This window comes from Camelina sativa, chromosome 5 (assembly GCF_000633955.1).
Source record: "Camelina sativa cultivar DH55 chromosome 5, Cs, whole genome shotgun sequence".
Lineage (NCBI taxonomy): Eukaryota > Viridiplantae > Streptophyta > Magnoliopsida > Brassicales > Brassicaceae > Camelina > Camelina sativa.
This window is the reverse complement of record NC_025689.1, coordinates 9535660-9549232: the sequence shown is the minus strand read 5'-3', so window position 1 is coordinate 9549232 and position 13573 is coordinate 9535660. Positions and strand designations below refer to the sequence as shown.

The 13573-nt window shown below is 34.2% G+C and overlaps 2 protein-coding genes across 2 annotated transcripts; both read left to right on the top strand.

Moving 5' to 3' along the window:
• Positions 758 to 5501, top strand: LOC104786328 (cellulose synthase-like protein B3). The gene is made up of 9 exons (XM_010511699.2): positions 758 to 1164; positions 1337 to 1655; positions 1755 to 1880; positions 2010 to 2132; positions 2586 to 2789; positions 2944 to 3082; positions 4015 to 4199; positions 4334 to 4684; positions 4816 to 5501. The coding sequence occupies exons 1-9, from the start codon at positions 902 to 904 to the stop codon at positions 5404 to 5406; spliced, it is 2301 nt and encodes a 766-aa protein (XP_010510001.1). The 5' UTR covers positions 758 to 901; the 3' UTR covers positions 5407 to 5501.
• On the top strand, positions 6189 to 12923 carry LOC104786327 (cellulose synthase-like protein B3). The gene is made up of 9 exons (XM_019245805.1): positions 6189 to 6535; positions 6714 to 7032; positions 7385 to 7510; positions 8074 to 8196; positions 9737 to 9940; positions 10072 to 10207; positions 11411 to 11595; positions 11683 to 12033; positions 12241 to 12923. The coding sequence occupies exons 2-9, from the start codon at positions 7024 to 7026 to the stop codon at positions 12835 to 12837; spliced, it is 1731 nt and encodes a 576-aa protein (XP_019101350.1). The 5' UTR covers positions 6189 to 6535; positions 6714 to 7023; the 3' UTR covers positions 12838 to 12923.

Below are 13573 nucleotides of genomic sequence, written 5' to 3'. Positions count from 1 at the left end.
GTCGTACAATCTAGAAGTCAAATTCCAAATTTACGAATGTCCATAATCGACTGAAGTATTGTCGGGTCTTGTCTCCGCTGGTAACTTCTCTACAGACTGGGCTGTTGTTCTCAATCTCCTCACGAATAGGTCAGTCGCCAGGGTTCGATTGTTTCTACTCCGATATACTTTCCAGCTTCTAGTTTATTCACTATGGAAGGAGCAGAACGGTATACAGCATGGGGGAAGTTCACATTCCACCGGCTCAGCTACTCAAAAGGCGTCCGCAACAGATTGATTTCCATAAGAGAGCAAGGTGATGGTTGCTATGAGGAGTGTATGGCGGTTTGGTTCAGAACACATTAGGGACATCATTCATATTTTTTCTGCACTCAACGTTTTGTTAAAAGATTCAAATAACTAATGCACTTCATATAAAAACGTTATATTTTTTTCAAATTTTATTTTATTCAAAAAAAAAAATTTCAAATTTACGTGAAATCTATTTTTTCTAACTTTGTCAATGTCTATATATTCTGGCTTATATATTTTACCACAAATTTTACAATCTATACATATATATGTTTTATAATAATATATTTTTTGCTTTTAAATTCATGTATCCAAATGACAAGCTAGTACAACATCAGTTGACTATGACAAATTTAATTTTGTCCGTTTTCTAGATATATAATAGTTCTAACAAAACAATATCTAGAGATCTACACAATTTTTATCTCTTCTTAGTTCTCACCACTCCTTTTATTACAAGTATATTAGTATGTATCTTTTTATTTTGTCAGAATACAGTACACATTATATACACACAAGCACTCGTAGACGTGAGACATAATTTAATCTAACCCATTATAAACATATCAAAAACATCCCCGCAAGAAAGGACACAAAAGATCCTCCAGCAATGGCGGGGTCAAGTTCTTCCCTCCCTCCTCTTTGCGAGAAGATCTCATACAAAAACTATTTTCTAAGAGCTGTAGATCTCACGATTCTAGGCCTTCTCTTTTCTCTTCTCTTGCATCGAATCTTACTTATGAAACAAAGCGACAACGTATGTGTTGTGGCTTTTCTCTGTGAATCCTTTTTCACTTTCGTATGGCTGATTATTACCTTCATAAAATGGAGTCCTGCTGAATATAAACCGTATCCTGATAGACTTGATGAAAGGTACCATTTCATATATATTTTACACACGATTATATACACTAAACCAATATTCTTATTAAATTTGTATTAATTGTATCATTCATTACATATATCTTTCTACTCTTAGTTGAGTAGTAAATAGCAAATAAGATTTTTTTTTTCTTTCTAACTGCGTAGCAATTTTTAATTTCAGGGTTCATGACCTACCATCCGTAGATATGTTCTTGACAACGGCAGATCCGGTAAAGGAGCCGCCGATTCTCGTTGTGAATACCGTGCTTTCTCTGTTAGCCGTGAACTATCCGGCAAACAAACTAGCTTGTTATGTTTCGGACGATGGATGCTCACCTCTCACTTACTTCTCTCTCAAGGAAGCTTCAAAGTTCGCCAAGATTTGGGTTCCGTTCTGCAAGAAATACAATGTTAGAGTTAGAGCTCCTTTTAGATATTTCTTGAACCGTCCGGCCGCAACAGAAAGTTCCGAATTCAGTAAAGACTGGGATATGATGAAGGTAAAAAAAGTTCAAAATTAGTTTTATTTTGAATCTGTACTTACAAATTTTAATTAATGCATTTATTGAAAATGAGTTTTTTTTTGTGATAATTTAAAGAGGGAATACGAGAAGTTATGCCGGAAAGTGGAAGATGCCACCGGAGATTCCCATTGGTTGGATGCAGATGATGACTTTGAAGCTTTCTCAAACACAAAACCAAATGATCATTCAACTATAGTTAAGGTATTATTTCTACAATTTATCAAAGTTAAAATGTTATCTCTAACTATATAGTAAAAAAGTTAATTTTAATTTCAGTCTTTGCATAACAAAAAGGGTTAATTTTATCTTGTTTTATGTGTTTATTTGAAGGTGGTATGGGAGAACAAGGGAGGTGTGGGAGACGAGAAAGAGGTCCCACATTTTGTATACATTTCAAGAGAGAAAAGACCAAAGTACTTTCATAATTATAAAGCTGGAGCCATGAACGTTCTGGTTAGTGAATTTTCTCAAACATCTCTCTCTCTCTCCTTTTTCTTATTTTGCAATTTCAAAGGACATACATATTTATGCGTCTTTTCAAGAAGAAAGTGACATATACTCGCCGAACCCAACCATATATATAATAGTATTATATGTACCATATGTTCCATGTGATATATATGGGTGCAATCACTCTTTACATTTTGTTGCATAATTGCATGTGACAATCCACATAAATTTTTAAAATGAAAGGGTAACCTAAAAGTTCCGAACCTAGGTCTATAATCTTTTCGAGTATGGGGGAGTAGACTAGAGCATGCTAAGTCCTCTTCGCATTGGCTTATTCGGATTCGAACTCTCCCCTTTCTCTCCCCTTTTGGATAGCCAACAAGCTAGTGATATCAGGTGTAACCATGCATTATGCATAGCTATTTGATGTGATGAGCGTAAGATGAATTTGAACAGGTACGAGTGTCAGGGTTGATGACAAATGCACCATACATGTTGAACGTAGACTGCGACATGTATGTGAATGAAGCAGATGTGGTGCGACAAGCAATGTGTATATTTCTGCAAAATTCGATATCGAATTCAAACAATTGTGCTTTTGTTCAGTACCCTCAAGATTTCTATGATTCTAACGCCGATGAACTCGCCGTATTACAATCAGTTAGAGTTCTCTTCCTTACTATTCATTTGTTTATTTCTAATGTTGTTATATAAAATCTTCTTTTAGCTTATATACTTCTTTTGTTACATCAATCCATAGTTCCATACTTAATTTATCGTCTTTGTTTTTTTTTTTTGGTTGAAATTTAATTAGTATATAGGACGCGGAGTTGCGGGAATCCAAGGATCAATATATGCTGGCTCAGGTTGCTTGCACACAAGAAGAGTTATGTACGGTATTTCTCTTGACGATTTAGAAGATGATGGAAGAAGTCTTTCTTCAGTTGCTACAAGTAAGTACTACTGAGCAAGGTTACAAATATGGTCTAGACTACGCTAGATTGTATAACGTAAAATATGATACTTATATCATAAATAAATAAAAAGTACTACTGTGCAAATTCATAAGAGTTTTTTGGCTATCACGTTTTCATATAGTTCTTTAAAACATTATTTAATAGTACAAAGTTATATATTATAACAAATCTCTCTTAGCGTGAAAATTTGTAATGTTTGAACAATATAATATTTTGAGTAATATTAGTGAATGCCACAAATATGGAGAGAAATAAACAAAATACCACAAGAAATTATTTTTATAGGAAAATGCCAATGGTCCCACAGTTTTGGTAGAGTAAAAAGACATAATTATCTTTTTTGTTTTAGAGTTAGATAGAAAAAGTGAAAAATAGCATGTAATATTTATATTTTACATGTTATATTGAATTAAATAACATTTAACATATAAAAATAGTGTGTTACACAAAAAATTAACATATTAAAAAAAGAAATTTTCTAAATATGACTTGTAATTCAAAAAAATAACATGTTCCAAAAAAAAATAATGGAAGTTCTAACATGAAAGAAAAGAGAGAGTGAGAAAGAAAGAAGGAGAGAGAGACAAAAAAAATTATAGAAATTTCTACATGATTGGCATGAGAGAAAAAATAAAAGAAGAGTGAGAGAGGATATTATTTATGTGAATTGAAAAAATAACATGATATTTAAATAAATAACATGTAATATATGTAATGGGTATAAAAGTAGTTATAGATGAAAAGAGAGAAGGCATTGTCACATCAGTGGTATTTCCTTAAATACTTTTGGTTTCAATGGTATTCACTGCATATTCTCTAATATTTTTACCGTTCCATCGTTCTAATCTACACATTAAGTTATTTAACTCTTTGTCACAAACGGCTCTTGTGTCGTTTATTTTATTAAGGGAACTATTTGGCTGAAGAAAATTTAGCGAGAGAATTTGGAAATTCTAAAGAGATGGTGACATCGGTAGTCAATGCATTACAAAGAAAATCAAATCCCCAACACTCATCCCTTACAGACTTTCTAGAAGCGGCTCAAGAAGTTGGGCATTGTGACTACGAGAACCAAACCAGCTGGGGCAAAACCGTAATTATCTGCTCTGTTTAATATATATATATAATCACTATAGTACAATTTCACTCTGACCCATTAATAATAACGCCTTGTTGTAAAATAATTACCCATAATAATGTGTTTGCTACATATATGAATTGTGGCAGATCGGTTGGTTATATGGTTCGACAACAGAAGATGTGCACACAAGTTTAGGAATCCATTCGAGAGGGTGGACTAGCTCATATATTTCTCCGGATCCACCTGCTTTTCTTGGGGTTATGCCATCGGGAGGACCAGAGGCAATGGTCCAGCAGCGGCGATGGGCGGCAGGATTGCTCGAAGTACTTTTCAACAAACGGAGTCCATTGATCGGAGTGTTTTTTGGAAAACTGAGATTCCGACAAAGCTTGGCTTATCTTTACATTCTCACTTGGGGTCTAAGGTCAATCCCCGAGCTCTTCTATTGTCTATTGCCTGCTTATTGTCTACTCCACACCTCTGCCTTATTTCCCAAGGTGGCTCTCTTTCTCTCTCATTAGCAAAATTTGAATTTGGATAAAACTAGCATAAACACTAGATTAATCTAGGGTGAGAAGTTTAATGTTTTTTTTTTTAATTATTATTTTGCTGTTGTTTGTGGCTCTAGGGAGTTTATTTAGGTATAATCGTCACGCTTGTGGGGATGCATTGTCTTTACACTCTATGGGAATTTATGAGCCTTGGTTTCTCCATACAATCATGGTTTGTCTCCCAATCATTTTGGAGAATAAAAAGCACTTGTAGTTGGTTGTTTGGCATCCCTGATATCATACTCAAGTTTCTTGGAATTTCGGAAACCGTCTTTGTTGTCACTAAAAAGACTATGCCAGAGATAAGGTCAGAATCTGAATCCGGAAAATCTCAACAAGAAGATGATTGTCCAAACCAAAATTCGGGTAAATTTGAATTTGATGGTTCGTTCTACTTTCTGCCGGGCACATTTATTATTTTTGTGAATTTAGCCGCTCTAGTTGGGTTTTCGGTGGATTTACTCCAACAATTGAGTTATAGTCACGGAGGAAGTAGTTCCGGTATGGCAGAGGCTTGTGGATGTGTTTTGGTGGTAATGTTGTTCCATCCATTTCTAATGGGCATGTTTGAGAAGGGAAAATATGGTATCCCATTGTCTACTCTTTCTATAGCTGCCTTTTTAGCAGTTTTATTTGTTGTTTTCTCTTTGGGAAAACTAGTATACTGATATGGGTTTGTTATGCACACAACTTAAAGTTTATCATGACATTGTCTCAATTGATAATGATATGTATGCAATTAGTTTTTTTTCTTCATTATATATATATAACGTGCCCCAAACTAAGGTTGAGTTACAAAAAAAAAGAGTTATTCTGACAAATTAATATCATTATCGATCAGTGGCAATCATAATTCTAAAAGTTTAAACATATGGGGTTGCAAAATGTGTGGAAAACAAGGAGACTACAAGTCATACATCCTTTATAATTAATCTTATGTGCCCAACAGCAATTCCAGTGCTAGGCACTTTAGCCATCCATCCGTTCTAGAAATCTTTCTCTCGAAACATATTTTGTAAATACAAGATCCTTAGAAAACACTACCTAGCTATATTGATGTTATAAAAATACCATTATCTAGATATCTATATTTGGCAGATCTGCATCCGTGATAAATCTATATATATTTACCATAAATTTTATAATCAATATAATAGTATATGTTTTGCCTTTTAAGTTCATTTATCGTATTGAAAAACTAGTGCAATATAATTTGTTTACGACTAATTTATCTTTGTCCGTTTTCTAGATAATATACTAGTTTTAGCAAAACAAAATCTTGAGATCTACGCAATTTTATCTCTTTCTCAGCTCTCACCACTCGTTTTATTATAAGTATATATGTGTATCTTTTTTTTTGTCAGAATAATATGAGTGCTTGTGTGTACTCATATTAGCTTTTTTTTTTTTTTTGTCAGAATACAGTACACATTATATACACAAGCACTCGTAGACGCGAGGCATTATTTAATCTAACCCATTAGAAACATATCAAAAACACCCCCGCAAGAAAGGCCACAAGAGATCTCCACTAATGGCGGAGTCAAGTTCTTCCCTCCCTCCTCTTTGCGAAAAGATCTCATACAAAAACTATTTTCTAAGAGCTGTAGATCTCACGATTCTAGGCCTTCTCTGTTCTCTTCTCTTGCATCGAGTCTTACTTATGAAACAAAGAGACAACGTATGGGTTGTGGCTTTCCTCTGTGAATCTTTTTTCACTTTCGTATGGCTGCTTATTACCTGCATAAAATGGAGTCCTGCTGAATATAAACCGTATCCTGATAGACTTGATGAAAGGTACCATTTTATATACATTTTTTACACACGATTATATACACTAATTAAACCAATATTCTTATTAAATTTGTATTAACTGTATCATTCATTACAAATATCTTTCTACTCTTAGTTGAGTAGTAGATAGCAAATAAGAGTTTTTTTTTTTTTCTAACTGCGTAGCAATTTTTAATATCAGGGTTCATGACCTACCATCCGTAGATATGTTCTTGACCACGGCGGATCCGGTAAAGGAGCCGCCGATTCTCGTTGTGAACACCGTGCTTTCTCTGTTAGCCGTGGAATATCCGGCAAACAAACTAGCGTGTTATGTTTCGGACGATGGATGCTCACCTCTCACTTACTTCTCTCTCAAGGAAGCTTCAAAGTTCGCCAAGATTTGGGTTCCGTTCTGAAAGAAATACAATGTTAGAGTTAGAGCTCCTTTTAGATATTTCTTGAACCGTCCGGCCGCAACAGAAAGTTCCGAATTCAGTAAAGACTGGGATATGATGAAGGTAAAAAAGGGTTTGTCATACGACGCATATTAATAATTAGTTTGATCTGGCATCTGTGTTTACATATTGAATTATTGCATTAACTTCACACTATTTTTTTTCAATCAAAATATAAATTATTGAATTTTAAAACAATAATTTACCAGTGCACATAATCATATATGAATTATTGAACACTAAAAAAGATCTTTTACTCATTCAGTCTCTCACAAATATAATAATATTATATAATAATATTATTTTCTGTTCACTTTAGTTCTTAACTTTTTAGTGATTTTTTACTTTCATTGGCGAGAGGCCCACTTAAGTCTCTCATTAGTCTAATATTTTTTTTTATTGTAATAATATAAAGAGGGAATACGAGAAGTTATGCCGGAAAGTGGAAGATGCCACCGGAGATTCTCATTGGTTGGATGCAGATGATGACTTTGAAGCTTTCTCAAACACAAAACCAAATGATCATTCAACTATAGTTAAGGTATTATTTCTACAATTTATCAGAGTTAAATGTTATCTCTAACTATATAGTAAAAAAGTTAATTTTCATTTCAGTCATTTGGATAACAAAAAGGTTAATTTTATCTTTTTTTATGTGTTTATGTGAAGGTGGTATGGGAGAACAAGGGAGGTATGGGAGACGAGAAAGAGGTCCCACATTTTGTATACATTTCAAGAGAGAAAAGACCANTTAGTGATTTTTTACTTTCATTGGCGAGAGGCCCACTTAAGTCTCTCATTAGTCTAATATTTTTTGTTATTGTAATAATATAAAGAGGGAATACGAGAAGTTATGCCGGAAAGTGGAAGATGCCACCGGAGATTCTCATTGGTTGGATGCAGATGATGACTTTGAAGCTTTCTCAAACACAAAACCAAATGATCATTCAACTATAGTTAAGGTATTATTTCTACAATTATCAAAGTTAAAATGACGTCTCTAACTATAGCAAATAATGGTTAACTTTAATTTCAGCCATTTGCATAACAAAAGGGTTAATTTTAACTATTACATATAATCTTGTTTTATGTGTTTATGTGAAGGTGGTACGGGAGAACAAGGGAGGTGTGGGAGACGAGAAAGAGGTCCCTCATTTTGTGTACATTTCAAGAGAGAAAAGACCAAATTACTTTCATAATTACAAAGCTGGAGCCATGAACTTTCTGGTTAGTGAATATTTTCAACATCTCTCTCTCTCTCTTATATGAGAAAGTGACATATACTTCCCGGATCCAACCATATAATAGTACAATATGTACTATATGTACTATATGTTCCATGTGATATATGAGTGGAATCACTCTTTACATTTTGTTGCATACTTACATGTGACAAACTGACAATTAGAGCTGTCAAATGGTCCGTCATGGACCATTTGGGCGAGTCCATTTGGACATTATTCTGCATGGGTCAAAGTTGGACAGTCCCAAATGGACAATGGTCCAAAAAGTGTCCATGCCCATTAGTACCATTTCTAAATGGTCGTGACTATGGACAACCCATTTTTCTTTCTATTGTTATTCACTTATAAAATCTAAATTTTATTTTTGTTAGTTTCTTCTATAAAATCTAAATTATATATTTTTTTGTTATTCAATATTCACTTATAAAATCTGAGTTTTATTTTTGTTATTTTCTTTTATAAAATCTGAATTTATTTTGTTGTTATTCACTTATAAATTCTGAGTTTTATTTTTGTTATTTTCTTTTATTAAATCTAAATTTTATTTGTTGTTTTTTTATAAAATCTGATTTCTTTTTGTTATTTCTGTTATAAAATTATGAGTTTGGTGGAAAAATTACGTAATTACATCTTCTCCTCAAAACCAAAATTAGAGAATCCACATTTTTTGCCTAAACCGTAAAACTGCGTTTTCCCGCCAAAATCATAAAATTATGTTTTCCCGTCAAAACCGTAAACTTACGTTTTCCCGTCAAAACCGTAAAATTGTGTTTTTCTGCTAAATCCGTAAAATTACGTTTTTCTGCTAAATCCGTAAACTTACGTTTTCCCGCCAAAACCGTAAAATTGTGTTTTCCCGCCAAATCAGTTAAATTACGTTTTTCCGCCAAATCCGTAAAATTACGTTTTTCCGCCAAAACCGTAAAATTACGTTTTCCCGCCAAAACCATAAAATTGTGTTTTTCCGTCAAAAGCGTAAAATCATTTTTTCGCCAATACAATAATTTATCTGTTTTGTGAAAATAAAAATTTATAAATGTAAAATATAATAATTGAAAATTGTTTAGTTGTAAATGGATTTTCTCATAAAAATATTTTTATAATAAAAACATGTTAATTTTGGTAGGTGGACAAGCCCATTGTCCATCTGGTTAAGACCATATGGTCCATGGACAAAAATGGTCTAATGCCCAAATAGACCATTTATTTTTTGGTCCGCCCATGGTCCGCCCATATGTATATGGACATGGGCATGTCCATGGGCGGCCCGCCCGTTTGACAGCTATACTGACAATCCACATAATTTTTTGAAATGAAAAGTTAACCAAAAAGTTATGAGCCTAGGTCTATAATCTTTTTTAGTATAGGGGAGTAGAGCATGCGAAGTCCTCTTCGCATTGGCTTAGTCAAACTCTCCCTTTCTGGAACGGATAGCTGACGAGCTAGCGATATCGGGTGTAACCATGCATTATGTATAGCTATAAATGATGTGATGATGGAGCGTAAGATGAATATTTGAACAGGTACGAGTGTCAGGGTTGATGACAAATGCACCATACATGTTGAACGTAGACTGCGACATGTATGTGAATGAAGCAGATGTGGTGCGACAAGCAATGTGTATATTTCTACAAAATTCGATATTGAATTCAAACAATTGTGCTTTTGTTCAATACCCTCAAGATTTCTATGATTCCAACGCTGATGATATCGCCGTTTTACAATCAGTAAGAGTTCTCATACTATTCATTTTGTTGATATACAAAAAAAATTCTTAGCTCAGATTTCTTTCGTTATTACATCAATGCATACTTAATTAATCGTCTTTGTTTTTTTTTATTTGTTGAAATTTAATCAGTATTTGGGACGAGGAATTGCCGGAATCCAAGGATCACTATGTGCCGGCTCAGGATGCTTCCTCTCTAGAAGAGTTATGTACGGCATTTCTCTAGACGATTTAGAAGATGATGGAAGTCTTTCTTCGGTTGCTACAAGTAAGTACTACCGGGCAATGTTACAATATATGGTCTAGACTATGCTAGATTGTATAACCTAAACTTTTCGTACGTTTAGATTAATGATACTTATATTTCATAAATAAATAAAAAGTAGTACCGTGCAAAATCATAAAATCATCCTCATCCACTAGGGATGTCTTTAAATAAAATAAAATAAAATAAAATTTGTATGGATTTTATGTTTATCCATAGAGATTTGTGTCTACAGAGACACTTTAGATAGGGGTGTCAATCGGGCTGGCCCGGCCCGGCCCGGCCTGAAACCCGTAAAGCCCGCATATGTTTGAGCCCGGTCCGGCCTGGTCCGAAATATTTCTGAGTCTATATTTCAAAGCCCAAGTCCGGTCCTAACAGGGATTTTCGGGCTTTTTCGGGCTTATCTTACCGATAAAAAATTCAAACTTATAAGCCTTAAACAACAGTGTTTGAAGGTGCACTATAAAAAAATCAATCAAAAAATTAATAACTCATCTATATTCATTACAACCAATTTAATTTAAAATAAAAAGTTTAAGACTAAACAAAATTTCGATACTTTAACCAAATAAACTAATATATAATTCATATAAAATATCATGGATAAATCTTTTTAGAAGTATTAAGTATGGTTATTAAGTAAATATAAAAACTAGGATTAGAGTTTAAAACTTTAATTACAATAAATTATTAATCAAATATTGCAATCAAACAAAAATGTTAACAAAAAAGTACAAATATATTTGTTAAAGGGCTTTTCGGGCTGGCCCGAGCCCGGTCGGGCTAAGCCCGAAAAACCCTATAGTCCAAACGGGCTGAGCCCGAAAGGCCCGATTTATTCTGGACATATATATTTAAGCTCGAACCCGCTATTTTTCAGGGCTGGGTCGGGCCAGCCCGCGGGCTTTGGCCCTAATTGACATGCCTAACTTTAGATCTCTAAAAATAAAAGTGTATTTAAATTAAATATGAAAATATATTTAAGACATCCATATAAATAATGATGTTCTAAGAATTTGTTTGCATATCACGTTTTCATATAATCCTTCAGAACATTATTTAATAGAACAAAATTATAACCAATCTCTTAGCGTGAAAAATTGTAATGTTTTGAACAATATAATATTTTTACCAGTCCATCGTTCTACTCTACACATTAAGTTGTTTAACCAATAATGTGTTGTGTGTCGTTATTTTATTAAGGGAACTATTTGGCTGAAAAAAGTTTAGCGAGAGAATTTGGGAATTCTAAAGAGATGGTGACATCGGTGGTCAATGCATTACAAAGAAAAACAAATCCCCAACACTCATCCCTTACCGACTCTATTGAAGCGGCTCAAGAAGTTGGGCATTGTCACTACGAGAACCAAACCAGCTGGGGCAAACCCGTAAATTCTAAGCTCTTTTTATACACTATAGTATTTCACTCCAACCCATTAATAATGTAAAATGTTTGCTCTATATGAATTGTGCAGATCGGTTGGTTATACGGTTCAACAACGGAAGATGTGCATACAAGTTTAGGAATCCATTCGAGAGGGTGGACTAGCTCATTTATTTCTCCGGATCCACCTGCTTTTCTTGGGGCTATGCCATCGGGAGGACCAGAGGCAATGCTCCAGCAGCGGCGATGGGCGGCAGGAATGCTCGAAATTCTATTCAGCAAACAGAGTCCATTGATCGGAATGTTTTTTGGAAAACGAAGATTCCGACAAAGCTTGGCTTATCTTTACGCTTTCACTTGGGGTCTAAGGTCAATCCCTGAGCTCTTCTATTGTCTATTGCCTGCTTATTCTCTACTCCACAACTCTGCCTTATTTCCCAAGGTGACTCTCTTTCTCTCTCATTAGCAAAACTTGAATTTGGGTAATGAAAAAAGGGATAACAAAACTAGCGTACACCATTAGATCATTTGACTCGATCTATCTCATAATTTAAATAATAGCTTCTTTATCTGTATATTTATCCTACTCATATCATATAACGTACTAATCTAGGGTGAGAAGTTTAACGTTTTTTTTTTCTTGCTCTAGGGAGTTTATTTAGGTATAATCGTCACACTTGTGGGGATACATTGCCTTTACACTCTATGGGAATTTATGAGCCTTGGTTTTTCCATAAAATCGTGGTTTGTCTCCCAATCATGTGGGAGAATAAAAACCACTTGTAGTTGGTTATTTAGCATCCCTGATATCATACTCAAGTTTCTTGGAATTTCGAAAACCGGCTTCGTTGTCACTACAAAGACTATGCCCGAGTCAAGGTCATCAGAATCTGAATCCCCAAATTCTCAACAAGAAGATGATTGTCCAAACCAAGATTCGGGTAAATTCGAATTTGATGGTTCGCTCTATTTTCTACCGGGCACATTTATTGTGTTAGTGAATCTAACTGCTCTAGTCGGTTGTTCGGTGGGTCTCCTACAACGATTGAGTTGTAGCCACAACAGAGGAGGTAGTTCTGGTTTGGCAGAGGCTTGTGGATGTGTTTTGGTGGTAATTTTGTTCCTTCCATTTCTAAAGGGCATGTTTGAGAAGGGAAAATATGGTATCCCATTGTCTACTCTTTCTAAAGCTGCCTTTTTAGCAGTTTTGTTTGTTGTTTTCTCTTTGGGAAAACTAGTATACTGATATGGGTTTGTTATGCACACAACGTTAAGTTTATCATGACATTGTCTCAATTGATATGCTATTTATGCAATTAGTTTTCTTCTTCATTATATATATAACGTCCCCCAAACTAACGTTGAGTTACAAGAAAAAAAGTTACTCTGACAAATATCATTGTCGAAAAGGCAATCACTTTCTGTAATTGAAACATATGGGGTTGCAAAATCTGAGGAAAAGGAGGAAACTATAAGTCATACGTACATCTTTCTTATATGCCTGCCAGCAATTCCAGACTTCCAGTGCTAGGCATGCACTTTAGCCATTCCATCCGTTCTATAATTTTTCTCTAGCAAATATTTGTAAATAGCAGATCCTTAGAAAACACTATCTAGTTGTATTGATGTTATAAAAAAACACTATTTAGATATCTATATTTGGCGGATCTGCAACTGCATATATTCTTTAAGCATATTGTTACTATGGTTCCATGTTCCTTACATTTTGTGTGTACAGTCTCCAGAACAGCAAAACTTTTTCGTGTGTATTTTGAAGTTTTTTTGACACTCTATACATGTCATTGTTTTGTTGTAAACAAATTATCGACTGGATAGATGATGTTAAAAACCAAAACATATATTTGTTGGTCCTAACTTTCGTATTATATGCTAATTAATGCTAGGTCAAAAAAAACAAAACAAAATAATCAAAATGTTCAAATTTCTTACTAAAAATCGTTCAGTGGTATCTTATGGACAAT